The following is a 20,174-nucleotide window of genomic DNA, read 5'->3' on the forward strand; positions in this document are numbered from 1 at the left end:
CCGGGTCCGGTGGCAATACGGCAGTTCCTACATGGAAAATTGGATTTAAGACGGATCAGGGCCGGATGAATAAAAAGTAATTAAGAATTTTCAGTCAGATCGGATTAAAATAACTATGGTGGAATCCTAGTAAGAAGATCTTGATTTGAATTCATCCGGGCCGGATCTATTTGACTGAATGAAGCCTTAAATGTGCAATTCTGATCAATTTTTAGTCAGGCTACCCTGAGTAAAGTCGGAATAAGAAAAACCTTACATGGTTTTACCCGGCCCTGGTCATGTAGTTGTATTGGAGCCTTAACTAGATTATTCTTTTCCGAATTTGATCAGGACGGCCTGAGTATGATCTTAATAAGAAAATCCTGATTTGAATTCATCCGGGTCGGATCTATTTGACTGAATGAAGCCTTAAATGTGCCATTCTGATTAATTTTTAGTGAGGCTAGCCTGAATAAAGTCGGAAAAAGAAATACACAAAATATACAAAAAAAATTTAATGCATATATTTAATTATAATGACATAACTTTTTTTTTTTTTTTATTTAGCTAAATATTTTTATTGTGAGTACTGAAGAGGATACATTGAAAAAAATGCATTACGGCTTATTTCAGTTATTTTAAAGATCATTTACGAAGCTGCATTTCTCTATTCTTCAATTTAAATTTTATTCCTCGAATGATTGACAGTTTGTATGCCGTATATTTGTGTGTCGCAATCAAAGTACCTACATAAAAAAAGACTACATACTTTTTAGAACTTTAGCTACATACAAATTTTTTATAATTAGTTACTAAATTTCATATATAAAAATTTGCGTTTGAATGAAAATATTAACTAATAAAAAAAAAATTAGTTACATTAATTGGCTCATTAAACTTTAAATACAAAAAAATAAAAAATTGTTTACATAAAAAACTAATTAAATATTTCACTTAATGTCTTCCTTTTTAATTTACAATTACGTAATAAGTGAGTGTATTTCTCTTTGCTGAATGTATTTTTGTTTTCTTGAAAGTAAACTCTTACCAGCCTCAAATGATTAGAAATTAGGATATATAATCAAGAAGGTTCGTGACCTTGGTTTCTCAAACTTACAATTGTGGACTTAAAAGCAGTGCTACTAATAATATATTTTCATTATTTTTAATCCAAGACCTGTTTTGAATCATACCACCGTGGGATATAATGCCTGACAAATTCATCTTGAGTAGCTTGCTAATTTGTTAGAGATAACTTGCGTAGAGATTGACTATAGTCCCAATTCAATGGTAGTGATCTAAACATGACTATTTTCTTTGGAGTAATACAGAAAAATAGTTTCTAAAAGATCTTTACAATGCTCTACCACATATAATTTAGTTCAAAATAAGTCGAATTAGTTGAACTTGCCCTAGTAAAAACCATAGCTTTAGAACAGATAGCACTCTTTTGATAAAATTTGGTGTGGTGACACTGTTTTTCAAACAAAACCACTCATATTAACCTTTTCAGTAATATCAATACATGGGCGTTAAATGTGGAGTTTTTGGTAGCTGAAACCTTTCAAATTTTTAGCCTATGGAGATAAAGGATTTTAAGTATGGAATATAGATGAAGTTAACTATTTATTGTAAAATTTACTAGTGAATTGCCGAAGTAAATGGAGCTATTGCTTTTGTACTGATAACGAAATTTTGACAAAATTTCTGCAAATGTTCATCGATCCTACCTAATAGACGTCAAAAATGACCATCGTTAATATATATATATATATATATATATATATATATATATATATATATATTTATACCTTATCTAGCAATTTCAGTCCCATTTGAATAAAGTTTGCTATCAAGAAGAGAGAAAAGTACTCTTGTGATTTTTTTCTCTAGGCTCTTAATTTTTGAAATAAAAATTCTTGAAAAGTCATATGTATCTAAAAATGCAATATTCGATTTTAAGAAAAATGTGTTGTTTTTTTTTTTTTTTTTTTTTCAATCTCTGGGGGAACTCGCTTAGCTTACGCAGCTCCTGCGCTACAAATTTTTTCAATCTTTGGTAACTGCAAGATTGAGAGAAAGTTTTCAAAAATTATATACATTTGTTTCAGATAAGATAAAAAAATATGACTTAAACAGCACTAATTCATGTCGGCGCTTTCTTTATGAATTTTGTGTGAGCGCTTTTTTGCCCCTATAAATTTTCCATTAAATGTAATGCAAACAAAATGTATGGAATCAACGAAATATAATGACGTAACATCGATTAAGCATTAGTTCATGTACTTTGTAATAAAAAATGAAATATGTCTGTGAAAATAAAAACTAGTTCAACACGATTTACACAAGAAACTATACTTTCAAGGATAAAATAATAATGAACAAGGCGTCATCCTGTTTGTCTAACAAACATAAACAATAAATAAAAGATACCGTTAGTACAAAATAATTCACATAATTCTTATGAAATCGTTACACTTTTATTAAGGTAGTTGTATTTGAAAAGTTTGTGTAAAAAATCGAAGTTATACTCCATTTTCAGCTAAAAGTTATATAGTAGCATTTGAAACAAATTCCTTTGAAAATTGAAGCACTATAGATAAAAATTGCCAAAAAATCTGTTGAGAATAAATATTCTTTGCTCCTTAATTAGAAGTCTGAACAATTTCAATAAATAAATAGAGAAGTTGCAATTTTTTTCGCCACAAATTAATATAAATGACAGAATAATTCATTTAAAGTATATTTAAGTCATTTTTTTAAAATTAATAGTTGCATTTTTTTATTTATTATTAATAAAAAATAGTTATATTTTTGAATAAATTAAACGGTAGTGACGTATAACCTCTTGAGGCTGTGAGTCATTCGGTTTCTATGGAAATTTCCGTTATGATATAATGAAAGCAAGTTGAGAAACAAAACCATTTATCACTATTCATGTTATATTATCATTTCTCCGCGCGATGGTTTTACGAAAGCGATGTGTTGACGTCACAGCCGTTTGAATTTATAGTTTAGAAAAACCATTTTCAATTGTAAAGTTACATGAAAAATCATTAAAATATTTATTTTTTTTTCAATTTTCAATCTTTCGAAAAAAAAAATAAATAAATAAAAAAACATGTAACTTTTCTATTATTGTATTTATTTTATCAATTCTATCCTAAAAAGGGACCGTTGACTTTTCAGGCCATTCGATGTATCAGTTTTAATTTTGAAAAACTTTTTTCAGCTGTTGCGGTTCTATCTGCAAGGGTCAAGAATAGAAAGCATGCTGTTATTACCTCCGGAAAACCGGATGCATGGCTATTGAATTTTATCAGCTCTTCCATGACTTCCTTAATGGAATGCATTTTTTGAATTTCAGATTATAAGCATGTTTTCAGAGCAATTCATTGTTCATAACATTTTACTAACTTTTGCTTACACACTTTAGGGGCCTCTCTAGCCGGGGGATCTGGTATCATTGATACTGCGGTACCTACGCCCCTGGTCTTATGTCTAAATTCTTAAAAAAAAAAAAGAAAGAAAATTGATGTTACAATTAAATCGTGACCGCTTTGCTTTAATAGTTTATAAGTTTACCTTGAAAATACAATATTAAGGAAATACACTTACGACCACATACCACTTACCACATATGAATGAAATATGTGTAATTTTTTTATTCATGAATAGATACATATACATAGGTAGTTTAAAACAATACATTATTAAAATCTTTAATAGACAATAATATAATAAGCTGCTTGTTATACCATGTATATATGAAATATACATAGTATTATAAGTTTAGTCCCAAGTTTGTAACGCCTAAAAATATTGATGCTACAAAAAAAAAATTGGTATAGGTGTTCATAAAATCACCTAATTAATCCATTTCCGGTTGTCCGTCCGTCTGTGGTCACGATTACTCAAAAACGAAAAGAGATATCAAGCTGAAATTTTTACAGCGTGTTTAGGACGTAAAAAGTGAGGTCAAGTTCGTAAATGAGCAACATGGGTCAATTGGGTCATGGGTCCGTAGTACCCATCTTGTAAACCGTTAGAGATAGAATAAAAGTTTAAATGTAAAAAATGTTCCTTACAAAAAAATAAACAACTTTTGTTTGAAACATTTTTTTGTTAACATCACTGTTTACCCACGAGGGCGTTTATTAGGTACAAATTTTATAGTATGTATTAATATCAAAGTGAGTATCTTTTGTTATTTACGTGACGTCAAAAAAACAAACGAGTGCGCATCAACACTTGCGCATTATATGAGAATATCAGTTAAATATGTCAGATATGTATGTATTTGAAATCTGACAGAGTTACCAACACTGCCTATACATGGTATTTCAACAATTAACTCAGTCAATTGTTTGTTTTCACTTGTTATAAATGAACTTTTGACCATGTCTAGCTAAATAAATATAAAATTAATTCGATGAGTCATTTTATTGCTGAATTTAAATTAATATGCAGATGATGTATACAACAAACAGTATAAATTAGGTATTAATTTACTATTGATTGTATCTACTATAATTAACTCATTCATTGATAAAAACAAATGTACAATTTCATAGCAGAGTTTAGCAATACCTCTTTATACCATGTATATATGAAATATACATAGTATACTTAGTTTATTCCCAAGTTGGTATTGCTTAAAAATATTGATGCTACCAACAAAATTTTGGTATAGGTGTTTGTTCATAGTCGGTTGTCTCTCTGGCTGTCTGTCTGTCGTCTGTCATCACGATTACTCAAAAACGAAAGGAGAAATCAAGCTGAAATTTTTATGGCGTGCTGAGGGCGTAAAAAGTGAGATCAAGTTCGTAAATGAGCAACATAGGTCAATTGGGTCATCTTGTAAACCGTTAGAGATAGAACAAAAGTTTAAATGTAAAAAATGTTCCTTATAAAAAAAAAAAACAACTTGTTGTTTGAAACATTTTTTCGTAAACATCACTGTTTACCCGTGAGAGTGCAAAATATGTATAGCAAATTGTATATAAGCTATATCAGTTATGTATGTGTGACATGTATGTATGTATGTGTAATGTGACAGAGTAATCAACACTGTCTCTACATGGTATTTCATCAATTAACTCAGTCAATTGTTTGTTTTCATTTGGTATACATTAGGTATACTAAGTTTAGTGCCAAGTTTGTGTAGGTGTTCATAAAATCACTTAATTAGTCCATATCCGCGTGTCTGTCAGTCTGTCTGCCCGTCTTTCATCATGATTACTCCAAAGCGCAAATATATATCAAGCTAAAATTTTTATAGCGCCTTGAGTACGTAAAAAGTAAGGTCGAGTTCGTAAATGAGCAACATAGGTCAATTGGATCTTGGGTCTTGGGTCCGTAAGATCCATCTTGTAAACCCTTAGAGATGGAACAAAAGTTTAAATGTAAAAAATGTTATAGTTTCTTATCAAAATACAAACAACTTTTGTTGGAAACATTTTTTCGTAAACATCACTGTTAACCCGTGAGAGCGCAAATTATGCGCAAATTGTATTGTATGTATTAGATGGAAATATATAAGTTATATATGTGTGACATGTATGTATGTGTAATGTGACAGAGTAATCAACAGTGTCTACACAATGTATTTCAACAAAAAAACAAACATACTTGTTCCTGTAACAATGTTAAATCTTTGTTAAAAGTCTAAAAATTATGGCTTTGTGTTAATGTTAATTTACGGTTACTTATTATTTAAATAACTTCATTCTCATCATTTTTAGACAATCTTTTAAAAAATTTAAAGTTTAAGTTAGTGGTGATTTTTCTGTTCATGATTCTCGTAAAGTCAAGTATAATCAGTGCCAAATGATAATTTTTCGTGGTGGGCAGAGAAAAACGTATTTGTAAAGTTTTATTGAAATCCCTCGTATTATTCAATCCTGGCACGTCTCCTTAACAAGTTTCAACTCTCTTAACATGATTTGCTTCTATTTTAAAGCAATTTATTGTACAGTCAAAATCGCTTATGTAATGACACCAATATTTTGACTGTAATTATAAAAAATTCCTAACAAAATAAAAGAGGCTAACATACATTATTATTTTGTTATTTAAATAAAAAGATCTAAAAGATAAAATTGAAACCACAGAATAATTAGTTTTTTAGATAGGAAATACAAGGTCTTTTGTATGTACTTAGTAAGTAAAAATGATTTCAACTTAAAGTTCATTACTTTTAAAGTAATTTAAACTATAATTACCTAAAGAGTCACTGAACATATATATATTTCTTTATTTATGGTTAATTGTACTTTTATTTCAAGTCATATGATCTTTGATTACAAACGATTTAATTAAGAAATTATAATTATTCTTCATGTGACTGACTACTCCTATAAATAATGAGTGTTTCAATAACAACCGGAATTTTAATGAAGAAAGAAAACTCAATAGATACTTCCAAAAAACTTTTTTTCCAGTTTTTTTGTCTTGAAAGTCCAAAAAATCTCATCTAAGCTATCGAAACCGTTGTTTAATCGTTCATTTAATTAAAAATTTTATGTTAAAGTTTAAATTTTTGCAAGGTAATATAAACATCTTTTATGAATGGTTTTGAATCCAAAGAGTTTATATACATAGAGAACGCGAAGGATCTGTTAGCCTGTAAGTGCATGCGATATGATCAATGAGAGAGAAAATTGCCAGTGAGTTGTCATATAATCCAGCCAAATTACACTTTGAAGGTTACAAAAATTTCCATAGAGCTAAAAATTGGTATGAATGTTCAGAATACTATTATAAATGAATTGTGAAAAGTCCCCATCAATCCCCTCTGTGCAATAAATTTTATTGAGGGGGGAAGTTTGCAAAAATAGGTTTTTCGCTTGAAACTTGAAACTCTTGGAAGACGATGATGCATAAGACTGTAATTTAATGGAAGACGATGATTTTCCGTTTTCAATTATTTCGACAACTATTTTCTCTTCTGAGAAAAGCTTAATTTTGATCAATTTTCACATTTTAAATTTATTTTTGCAATGTCTGGAAAGACGCATTTGACAACATTTTTCGAATGAAGGACTTTTCGCATTTTTGTGGCTTTAATTAATCGTTAAAACTTTTTAACCTTTTTTTTTTCTTTTTTTTAGGATAAAACGCTAAACACTTCGGTCAAAATTTCCACCAATAATATATTGTCAATAAAAAATTGATTTTTATGAATATTAATAATTATTATTGAATATTAGTATGAATTTAGCAGCAAAATAATCCAAATGAAATTATAATATTTGTACCTCGTATTAAAGAGGCTTTCCGCCACACCCTTATGGTTCGGAATAATTGGAAAAAAAGGACGTTATAATCTGATAAAATAATTACAAAAGACGCGGTCGAGCAAACTGCAAAGGTCACGTTGCAGTGAACATATTAAAACCTGTTCAAATATTCATCTATAAATATATAGGAGACTTTCTATAGATATAGATAGATAGATAGATAGTCACTCATCACGATATCTCTGGAACTATAAGACCTAGAGACTTGAAATTTGGCAGGAATATTCCTTTTGCCAAGTAGAGGTCAGCTAAGAACGGATTTTACGAAATTCCACCCACAAGGGGGTTGCGGGGGTGAATAAAAAATTCATATTTTTCAATTATGGCTTTTAATAGTTCAAAACTTGGTCAGAATGTTTTAAATTACATTTAGAAATTTTTTTAACCTTCGGAGGGTAGAAAGGTGTAGCGAGAAAGTGGGAAGGAAATATCGAATATTTACAAATATACCTAAGTGGGGTATCAAATAAAAGAGCATGACGTGTACATTACAAAACTGTTATCCAACGCAAGGAAATGTGGAGGGAGGGGTGCAAGTGGGGATGTTGCCCAGCAAAGCGGGTATATTTTACGCCACGCAAAGCGGGCGGGTAACAGCTAGTTGACGAATATTTGTCATAATAAAGTTGCTATTTACGTTTAATAGGCATGTATGGTTAAATGCTGGATTACTTAGAGTTCATTGTAATTTCGAGCTAAAGTATTATAACAAAATTTTGTACATAACAGAATAAAATAAGCAACACAAAACTTCGATATAGAAACGACATTAATTAGTCACACACTTGTAGGACCATATATCATGTACATTAATACTATTTCCATTACATTCTGTATATTATCTATAAGTAAAAGTTAAAATTAATTAATAGGGCTTGTCTTCGCTGCTGTGATCCTACTAAAGTATAATTAATATCATATTGTAAAAAAAAAGTTACCTTTCAAGTATAAAATAAATAAATTTTAGATTAAGAAAAGGAAGCTGTGTACAAAATCATAAAATCTTTTAAAAAAAAGAACACATTCAAAAGTAAAGTAGAATCAGTAATCTTTAATCACATTATCTTTTTGTTAATACACTTTCTTTCACTTTTACTTTATTATTTTTAATTTTTTTTTGTAATTATTAAAAATATAATAAACTATTATAATGAGTCAGAGGAAAATTTTTTTTATATTTTTAAAATGAAAAGCTTTGCTTTTCAAATGGTATACGAGAAACTATACAGAGTGTCATTTTCAAATGAACCAGGCATTTTTCTTACAATACTAATACGGTAAAATAGTTACTACGCCTTCATGTGTACTTATCCTTGTTTGTAGAGAGCCTTCTTGGAACTATGTTCCTTATCGCACGTTATAACTTGTTTGCTGGTTGGGAGGTCAAACCAAAAAATGTGCTACATTTTAAAACGACCCCAAAATCCGACGATTCTGGTTACCTAGGAAACTAAAACTTTTTTAATCGATTCAGCTTGCCATTAATTTTGAAAATAATTTACTTTTCTTCGCTGAACGGTGAGTACATTGGCTATGGAAGATACTGTATAATAAACTTTTGTGTAAATATATTGCATCATTTTTGTTATGAATTAATTAATTCCAAATTATACTTTCAACAACAATAACAGTGTTTGACTCATTACAATAAATGAATGCCTTTTAAAAAACAAGTTAAAAAGATTCATATCAAACATAATAACTTTTGATTAACTTACAATTAAGTTTTGATTAGACAATTTATATGCTGATCAATAAATTCTTTTTATTAGATATTGTGATTTAGATATCCATATTTGGTTGTTCACAATTTGTAGTAACAATAAACAAAAACACTATTTAATATAATATTTTATAGTGTAGGATATGGCGCGTTAAAAAATCTATGAACCCTAACTTTCTGCCACGTGGTAAATAAGCTCCTGAGTCGATATGGAGTATTTTCTTTCATAGGACATATATGTATGGGTGGCGCTTTGTAAATAAAATAGTAAAACTTGCAAGAAAATTCTGCTCCTTACCTTAATAAGCTCTCTAATGATTGCACAAACGTTACACACTGCTGGCAGACATTTCCCCCTTTTTCCTCCTCCCAAACGCCCGAAAAGATGTAATATGATTTGATGCATAGTATTCGGGAAAAGAAGAGGGGTTATGTCTGTTAGAATTATTTAACATTTGTGCGGTCCTTAGGGAACTTACTTGACAAGAAGCAAAAACTTTTTTCATTTTTTATTTTATTTTCACTCTCTCCTCTCAATCTCGAAAATAGCCGATCTGCCCCATATATGTGCTATAAGAGAGTTAGGACTCATGGATTTTTTGACGCACCATGTTCTAGAATATTATTGTTTTAATAATAATTCAGAACTTGTAAGTAACAACAAATATTTTGGTGCATTTTTATCAATAATTACAGTCAAACCTGAGTAAGAGAGAATTGGGTAAGCGAGAAAACTCTATAAGTGAGAATATTTCTCAGGTCCCGGACTTTGACCAAAACCCTCTCTCTCTCAAAAACCCCTACGAGTGAAAAAAAACCTGTAAGTGACGGTCGTTTTTCCTGCCCTGAATTATGCTTTACAATGTTTATAACTAAATATTTTGAATTGACCTCTCTAAGTGAGAGAGATCTCTCCTGTACCTCTATAAGCTAGAAACGAATTGGTGAGGAACTTCTATAAGCGAAGAAAATTCACGGTCCCTTCAACTCTCTCTTAACCAGATTGCGACATTATCAAACTTTCTTGAATTGATAATATGTTAGATGAATAAGTATTTAAAATCATAATAATATAGAAAATGAAATTAGATTAGATTTTAGTTTTTTTTTTTTAAATTAAAAATTAATTGATAACTTTCCTTTGTTCTTATTAATCGTATGAATCGATCTGAAATAATAAATGAAATATCTATCTATCAATCTACCACCTTAGGTCATCAAAAATACAATACCTGAAATTACAGTGTTATTTTTGTTTTCTTAGTGAGGGGATTTAATCAATATTCTATTAATAATTTTATTTAGAAATAAAAAACAGTTGTATGAATTTGTTATCCCGAATACTCGTTTTTTGAACTCAAAGACTCTTATTGAGGACTATCCAATATTATTTTTACTATATATTTATTTACAATTGTACAAGTGAAATTTACAAAATTAAAAAAACCCAAGCCAAAGTTTCTGGTACGGAACCATAACTCGCACTTGAAACATATCTTAGAACACTCTCCATTAAATTACCTTTTTCCTTAAACCGCTTTTCCAAACTCTGCCGTTTTATTGAGCCATTATGACAATAATATTGTATTTTCCAGTAAATTTGGATCTAGTACAATAATATAGGTTCAATTCAAATTACTTATTTTTTGTTTAATTAAGAAATTTATTTAGCTATAAGCTTAACTAGCCTTATGGATTAATTTATTTTATGATATTATTAGTCCCCTCACGGGTAAATAATCATGCTGACAAAAAAATTTTTCAAATAAAAGCTGTTTATTTTTTTACAGGGATCATTTTTTTACTATTAAACTTTTGTTGTATCTCTTACAGTTTACAAGATGAATCCTATGGACCCAAAACCACCGCACAAATTCTAACTAGCATTTTGAAAAACAATATTTGCTCCTAAATTTTTTCAAAAATGTAAGGAATAGGTGCATGAGAAAAAACAGTTTATAATAAAATAGGCAAACAAGCCTTAGACTACTATAAAACCATGAACAAATCTTCCTAATCAGAGTTATATTTCGCGTAGAAAGCGATACATTTAGAGAATGAAAATTTAGTTATACTTACACAGCAGACCCTCGCAACAAATTTATATTATAATCAAATGAGCTTGAACGTCCACCATTTAATAAAAGTGCGCATCCACTTCCAGAAACAGGTGCCGAGATAAATGGTGTATATTGTAATCCATTCACATTACTGCCTGATATTGATATCAGCGCTATTGTAAGCGCCCCCCTGTAACAAAAAAAAAAGTATTATAAGAATGAGTATACAAAAAAGTTTGGTGGTGCTACCATCTCTAAAACTCAATTTACTGAATTTTATGAAGGATTCAAAATATAATTCTTGAACTAAATAATAATTTATATTACTTTATTATCTTCTTTTTTTTTCATGTTTAAAAAAAATTCTGTAGTATTTTTAGTGATTTTATTTTATAATTTTTCAATTTCCCTAAGTAAAGGATGCCAAATTAACGCAAGTAGTGATTTGAAGTAAGTGGTAAAAATTTTTTGATTCATAAAGTATACAGTAAATAGTATAGTCATCTGGTAGTTTTACCTGGAAAGTTTTTCGGGAGTTTTGAAAATGGGTGATTTTATGGATTGTGATTTGCTCTTTTCGAATTTGCAGTCTTTTGACAATATCTCCTTGTCGAGTAATTTTACGAGGAAAATATATAGATACGTACAAAATTAAACCTCAACAAATTTTCTACAATTGATGTCGTTACAAATTTTTTCGTAAAATCAATAGTTTTGGCGTACGAGCTCAGCAAAGTGATTAGATTAAGTGAAAGATTATATATTTTGATTTTGAGTATTTAACGTTAAATAACTAAAAAAAAAAATGACGTTTTTTGAAAAAGTTTATCATAAACTTTTAAAATTAGTAGAAAAAAACTTGAAAATGATAAAAGTTTCAAGTCCATTGCACTGAAATAAACGGAGTTATAATGAAAAGAAAGTTTTTCGAACCTTTTTTTTATATTTTGTTTTAATCAGCACTAAAAACACTGATAAATTTACCACGCGAACTAAAATTAATGCTTCCGGCTTTCCAATTTACTTTATTTAGCTACTGGCGAGATGCTAAAAAGGTTTTAACAGTTTCGGATACAGAGTTTTCGAAGTATTGCAATTTAAATGCAAAACAAAAAATTTAAAAAAAAAACGAAAAAATTGTCTTTATCGTTAAATAACTCGAAAAATAATAAAGTTAAAAAAAAGTTTAGAAGGAAGGAGTTTTTTTTTCCGCAGAATATTTTACCTCCCAAATACTTTTTTTTTTAACTTATTTTTTTTTTTTTTTTATTTAAATTCCAATATTTCAAAAAATATATATCCGAAACTGCTAGAACTTTTTGAGCATGTTGTCAGTATCTAATTAAAGTAAATTGGAAAGTGATAAGCATTAATTTTGGTTATCGTGGTAAATTCATCAGTTTTTGTGTTGAATAAAACATAAAAAAATGGTAGGAGAAACTTTCTTGTCATTATAACTCTATTAATTTTCGTGCAAATTTTCATTTTCAAGGTTTTTTTGTATAAGCGTAATTGTAAGGCATAAGTTGTAGGAATTTATTTGAGGTTTAAATTTGTACGCATATATTTTCCTCGTAAAGTGATTCGAATAGGAAATATTGTCAAAAAACAGTCTTTCGTTGCCATTTTTTCGATATAGTGGCACGAGCGGCAAAGATACAAGGTAGCAAAAAGTGGAAAGTCGAAAAGAGCACCTCAAAATCTATAAAATCACTCATTTTCAAAACTCCCGGAAAACTTTCCAGGTAGCCCCTTTTTTTGAACCGAATGATTAGATTATTTTTAGTGTTATGTATGAAATAGCATGTCAAGTAAAACTTTTTATTAAAAATTTCGCTTGCACATTTTACATAAATGTGTTTAAATTTGCAATCAGACATCAAAAAACCTCAAGTAAAAATTTCATATTGTTTAATCTCATGGCTGTTGGGGGCACAATTTTGGTCTTTAAACATTTGATAATCTTATGATTCATTCTGATGAAGTTAAATACTTATCGACTTAATTTGTAATTAATTATTATTTAATTTTTGTTATTTAATTATTCTTACATTACCTCTGTTTTGACATCGTCAACGCTACACAAAATGCTTAAAATTATAAAATCGGGTGTAATTTTTGGACATCTTTGTACGTATTACTACAAAGACAAAATCAGGAACATCGGTTCCGTAGTTTCTGAGTAAATGTTTCCTAAACTTTTAAAAAATATTGTAGCAAGACAACTTTTTTCATACGCCAAATGTTTAATAAAAATTTTAATGGAAAAAAAGTATTCATAAGGCAGATGTATGTTGAAATCAAAAATGTTCATTAATTTAGTATTTTTAATTTAGTAAAAGAGAATACCTACCGATTGTACTAATACTTTTAAATAAATAAAACAAGTTGTTTTTTTATTAAACTCTTATATTTTAATTTAATTAATTATTTACCAATAAATAAACAATATTTTTTTAAATAATTTATACAAATATGTTATGCGTGTGTAATACTATAAATATCTACTATAAAAATAAACCATTTATTCTAAATATTTTTATTACATACATACATACAAATAATTTTTATGTACAGTGTCTTTCACGCAGCATAAATATTTGCAGGGTCGAAGCTAGAGTCTGGTAACAAGTTCTCGACCCGAAGAAGTACATTTCAAGAATTTAATAATTTTTAATTTTGTATATTTAACCTTTAAAAGCGACAGGCTAAGAATAGGTTAAGTGGTAAAAGGAATCCTACACGTAAACAAATATCATAAAAAGGACGGTTTTATTTCGGTCAGTGTTGGAAGTAAAGAAATCAGAAACTGAAATCTGTAAAATAACAACAAAAATTTAAATCCATAACCAGTGTGGAGGTAGACTTTGCTAAAGTCTACCGGGGAGGACTTCAAATGACATTTAGTATTATTTCAGTATTCTCGACCATTTTCCAGTTTTTTAAATTATCCAATTTTGTTTATTTTTAGCGTATGAAAGTGGATTTGATATAACATTAAAATTAAAAACGACAATTTTTACATCTAATGTACCATCAAATACTATATCATAATACCAAAAACAATTCAAAAGAAATTTTTGAAAAACAAAAAAATAATGATCAGAAGGCATCTTATATAAATGTTTTTGTTTTTTAAAGTTTGTTTTTATTTTTGTTTTTAAGCTCTCTTTTCAAGCTCTTATATTAAACATAGTCTACATAGAATATTTCAATAATTAAATTAGCCATTTGCTTATTTTCACTTGTTATAATTTTATGATTGTAAAAATAGGTAACCTTTAATTTTTTTTTTGAATATGACTTCAAAGCGATAAGTGGCAAACTTTGAACTTACAAAATGACATTTGGGAGTCAATAAAAAAGTTCAGTATGAACGGGTGTTTATTTGTCATTAAGTCTTGGAAGTTAATTTCCTAAGATAAAAGGACTATTGTGAGTAGAAATGGTTAAAACTACCAACAAGATAATATTAATTTTACATTTGCTTTTGATCAACACGGAAACACTGGCCTCACTGCGCTTTAGTAACATGCCGTAGGTAGTGTTGATCGTTTAGTTCAACACATGACTAATCATTTAGTTTACCTACATGGATGGATTCCAGTTGCAGAAACAATAAATGGTTTTAGTGCAAAGTGAGTGGGTTTGGGCCTTGCTCCTTTGCACATGTTTGATCTATTATATCTTAAAAATAAAATCAAGTTATAAACTGAAAGCCAAGCCCCCCCCCCCTCCCCAGTACAAAATCGCGCTCTTAATAGTATGAAAACAAGAAAAAATCTTCATCTGAAATTGTTATGATAAGTAAAATCGTCATTGCAGTCTAAGATTAAAGAGGTCCTCCGACTGTTTTGAACTTGATTTTATTAAAACTATTTTGGGGTTATAATTCCTTGACAAGGTATAGACAATATATATATTTTTGAAAAGTACTAATTACGCCCTTTCATTTGATACCTAACACGGTACCACTTAATTAAAATTTGCTTGTAGTTCATAACTGTATGTTCTCTAGTGGGCGCCATAATCAATACAATGTGAAGTCACATAGCCTATGGCCAGCGGATGATTAAGGACGATTCGCTTTCAACGATACCTAATTTGTCAAATTTTGATAGTTGCAGAGTTAGGAAGAAACAGATACCGATACATACATACCGGTCAAACACATAAACCTCACCGTCGTAGGGGTAAAATATCACTATGAACATTCTGTAGTATTTTCAGTATAGATAAGACATTTATTTATATAATTATTTTAAATATAAAATATAACAACGCCCTATACAATAATGTAGATTTGCAATATTATAAATATGTATTAAAAAACAACCCGTGTTAGATTCGACATTTAGCAATATTAATAACTTTCTGATTAAAAAAATTATTATTTTGGTTATTAAATTATTGTCAAATTTAAAAATCTACAACTATGCTTATGATAAATATTTTCATTTTATTAATAATACCAGTAATCCGCCGACGTCGCTGGACAATTTCACCTTAAATAACAAAGACTACCACAGCATTCACTTCCCTTGCCCTCATTTATCTCCTCTTTTGTTCACAATTTCATGAGTTGTAAGTTTTTGGTGCGGAACTCTTGCAGTCCATGTTACTTCTTACTTACAAAAATTCAAACCCTTCAACCACCTTAGGAGTTACATTTCCAAAACCGCTCTTAGCGTTTACATGGCAAAATGAGTAAGTTTGTGAAATTTCAAGTCCTTAGAGCGCATAGTTTAAGAGATATCATTATGATGAATCAGTCAGTCAGGGGTATTTCGCTTATATAGGACTGCCATCTCGGTCATGTCTATCATGTGTGCAGTGAGAGAGGGAACTTCAGTCAAATTTCGTCATATTTAATTTATTTCAACTTTATCCAAAATATAATTATGAAGTAATATGAATATATTAGAAATTTTCACACTTGGTCCATCATCATTGACTCGAACAAAACGAACAAACAAGATATTTCTGTACGAACGTGACTCAAATAGAACGAATAAAAAAGTTTTACAACTTACTTCTTTTCATGATACCAACAAAATGAAGAGTCCTATAAACACTAAAATCATGAACAAAATTAATTCTCACTACTCTAGTTGCTGAGGTCAAATCCATCATGGTGGCGATTCAGCAATCATAATGCTAAATTCTGCTATTTCAATCCTGACCACGCGGTGACGCGGCAAAATTTTCAAAAACCCGGCCGCCCTGCAAAATCTTCTAAGCCCGTCACTGCCGAGCGAGGCCCGTGCAAGTGGCAACCCTAACCTTATATATACTTAGATGAATGATAGAATTTAGGCTTTCTTTTTCCTATATTTTTTACAAAACTGCACAAATAGTTTATTTTAAAATTGATAAAATAATTTGTTCAGATTTTCGCGAGTTATCAAGCGACAAAACCAAGAAACACACACACACAAATATACATACATACATACATTTAAGATAAAAAAAATTTTCATATCGATGTTCAGGGTGAAAACAAAAATTTTCTATCAGAAAGCTAAAAATTGATAGCTATAATATAAATGAGTGTAGCGGTTCACTATGGTCCTCCAATAATTACAAACAGCCTAGCCGCGACTGGCCGGTACGCTGTCAAGTAAAATTATATAGAAATAAATACTGTAGTGCAGCTTGCCTTACAAGTTACTTGTTTGGTTGACATAAATAAAAAATTAAAAACAATAAATTAACTATTATGAAAGTTGACCGAGTTTTTGTTTTATTATTATCATTATTTTAATGTTATTATTATTTGCAAAAATAAATGTATAAAAAGAATTTGTTTACACACTGAATAAAAGATTTTATTTGAATAGTCTTGTAATCTAATCATCATCCAGCTATCTATTCTACTCCTTATAAAAGAAATTATGCATTTCATTAACAACTTTTACTTCTTTATACCTACGTCATGTCACATGGGCCATGTCATTGTTAACAATATGCATTATCGAATTATCGAATAGTGATATAACTAGGACAAGAACTTTTTTTCCTATCTTTAACCTGGAATATTGTGTAAGTGATCAGATTCGTTATGAAATTCTGCCAAAATAATTTATTGTTATTATTTGAAAATTTCCAGACACACTACTAAATTCTACGAAAAAGAAAGACTTTTTTGGGAAGATTTAGGCTGAATTGCCATGAAACTGTTTCATCAACTCTAGTTGCTTATGGAGAAATGGTTTCAAATCCTTTTAATTTTTTAATATTTTCTAAAAATTACTTCAACATAACCATATTTTTTTACTAACTTATATTGTTATATTGAAGTTTGTACACGAGAAAACCATCTGCCAATCATAATTTATAGTGTATTGACCAGTCTTGCCTTTTTTTAAATGAATGGCAGACTGTAAAAAGTTGTTCCATTTGTTTAACTGTTTAACTATGCGTTAATGCGTTATGCATCTTATTTTGTGCATTTTTCTGTTGCTGGTGGCGGTATATATGTCCCCTATCATTGGCATACTGTAAAAAATTGTTTATTTCTTTCTATCACTTTCTGACAGTCTAATTGTCCGAATGCAATCATTAGTCTGTATATCTCTGTTTTGTGCACCTTTATTGGTTAGAAATTGGCTAAAGCTCGATAGCCTAGAAAATAAAATTTAAAATCTGAAATATAGAATTCAGAATCTGGACCATTTATTTAATTTTTAATAATACAGTTTAAAATATATCGTATATGGATATGGATGAAATCTAGGATAATAGAGCAGCCGTTAGATAGAGTTGAGTGTGCAAACGTCTGGCCCGTATTTGTCAATTATTTATTGTTTAGAAAAGCTTAAAGATTAATATTCCAGATTTTGCAGAAACCCTATTGTTCTTATTTTTGTATATACCCCCCTCTTCCACAGAAATAGTTAAATGACAATTTTTTGAACCAAATAAAGCTATCCGAGTTTCTTTTTTGTGGTAATTTTACGTCAAAGAGGCTCCTTGTGATTTTTTCCGCAAGCTCACCGTTTTTGAGTTATTGCAGTTTAATGTTTGAGAAAACGTCAGAAAGGTAATTTTCGCTTGTAGAATTTTAAAACATTATTATTTATCTTGGTAACGAGTCCGCCTGCAAAGTTTCAGTTCGATTAGATCCCGGGAAAATTGTTAAAAATCGATCCAAAATTTTTTTTTCAGAAGGCAAGCAGACTCTACAAGTTAAAAGAATGGAAGAAATAAAAACGAACGGATATTTAATCAATTTAAAAATAATTCAGAATTTAATTTAAATAGTATTATACGCTGAGGGCATCGTATGGGCGATTATAGCGGACTTGAATAAAATTTATTTTTAGAATAATATTGTGAATTATAAATAAAATATTCTCATTTTAATTCTAAAAATAAAATATACAATGACTGTATTTAGAAATTATAATAAAATCTACTGAACTAATTAGTTTTTGACATTTTGTTTTGTTAATGATATATATATTTAGTTTCTACCTACTATTATTTTAATCAAATATTTATTGAATAAGAATTCAAATTAATAGATATTCTATAATAGCAACTTGAGGGAAGCTGATCATTGGACCAAGCTATATATACATATAATACAAAACGTTGTGCATATGTCGAGCTAAGTTGGCTACATATGGAAAACATTTTTATTATAATGTTTACGAAAAAAATTTATTATTTATAAAAAGTTTTGCTTTCAAAAATATTAGCATTCAGCTATTCAATTTTGACATCAAATATACAGGGTGTCCACAAATTGAGAAAGTTCGATAGGAATGTTGATAGCCGTTTATAAATGTAGACCTTTTAGAATAGATAATAAGCGAAACGGTTCAATAATTCAATCCCGAGATATCAAGTAGTGTACTTACAAAATTTTGTAAAAAAACAATTACATGTATGGAATGTGAAGTATGCGGATACGTTGAGGCAAAAACGAACTGAAGATAACTTTTTTTTATTTGCGTCAACAATAATATAGTAACGCAACGTATGGAAAATAAATGTTCTGTATTAATTATTTAGTTATAAATGTTTCAAATTAGCAAATAAACATTTTAATTACGATGACTGGTTATTTTGCATAATTTAATTTGAAATTGAAGAGGTCTAAACATTCCCTTCGCTAACAATTGATACTTATTCCCTGCAATTGTTCTTTTACAAAATTGTTTAAATACACTCCTTTATATCCTGGGAATGCTTCTTGAATCGTTTCTCTTATTATCTGTTCAAAATTGCCCAAATTCCGTGTAATATCCAATGGTTTTCAAATTAAATTTTTGACCAGACCCACAAAATAATCTTTAGTTTCGTCAAAAACGAGTTATCGGCAGAATTTCTTTTTTTTTCAAATGCTTATATCTCGAAAACGCCTAGATTAGATGAAAAATGTCACGGAACAAAAAATGCTTAGAATTGTCCAAAATATAAAATCCAATAGTTTTTTTTTTTTTAATGTTAATATAAAGAGAATATGGTGTCCAGGAGTAGGGAATTTCTACCCCATCTCATGGGCTTAAAGCGAAAATTCACAAGTTCTCATGAATGTAATTTTGTTGAGGACAGCCAGACAAATAATATCCACCGGCTCCATAAAAAGGCGCGGAGTTTATCCCGAATGAAATCTCCGGCAGGAACCAGGAGAAACTTGCTTATCTACTTCTCAGAATAATCACCTTATTTTGTTTAAAATTAAGGAGTAGCTGACTGTCTAGACATACTGGATTTTTCAAAATCCTTAAAATCCAGCATTAAAATTAGATCCAAAATAATAATTTATTGGTTTGATCCCTATTCCTCAAAATTCCGATGGATATCGATGTGCTCCATATTGTACGTGTTGGTGTTTTAGTGTACTTTTTGAAAACTATTTTTATGTAAAGATTGGATTTTTAATTAAAAATTAAAAGTATTTCTTTTGAAAAAAAAAAAAGTTGAAAAAACTTTGATAAGAACTCTAATTTGATAAGAACTACAATTTCTGATCAAGTCTTACGCCAATCTACTTAAAGAATGAGGAAACACTAAAACCTGATAAATATAACGGGAGAGGTACAACAAAAAAATTGTCTGACACTTTTTTTAAAATGCATTCTTGACTTAAATATACGTAGT

General features: G+C 29.3%; 1 protein-coding gene across 1 annotated transcript in view; it reads right to left on the reverse strand.

Annotated features, from left to right (window-relative positions):
- The window catches only part of LOC123290652 (peroxidase), a 154,941-nt gene that overhangs the window by 17,612 nt on the left and 117,155 nt on the right, over positions 1–20,174 (reverse strand). Inside the window, exon 2 of the mRNA XM_044870911.1 lies at positions 11,083–11,253. Within this exon, the coding sequence (XP_044726846.1) occupies positions 11,083–11,253 (171 nt within the window). The remainder of the gene's footprint in view (positions 1–11,082; positions 11,254–20,174) is intronic.

Source organism: Chrysoperla carnea, chromosome 1 (genome assembly GCF_905475395.1).
Source record: "Chrysoperla carnea chromosome 1, inChrCarn1.1, whole genome shotgun sequence".
Lineage (NCBI taxonomy): Eukaryota > Metazoa > Arthropoda > Insecta > Neuroptera > Chrysopidae > Chrysoperla > Chrysoperla carnea.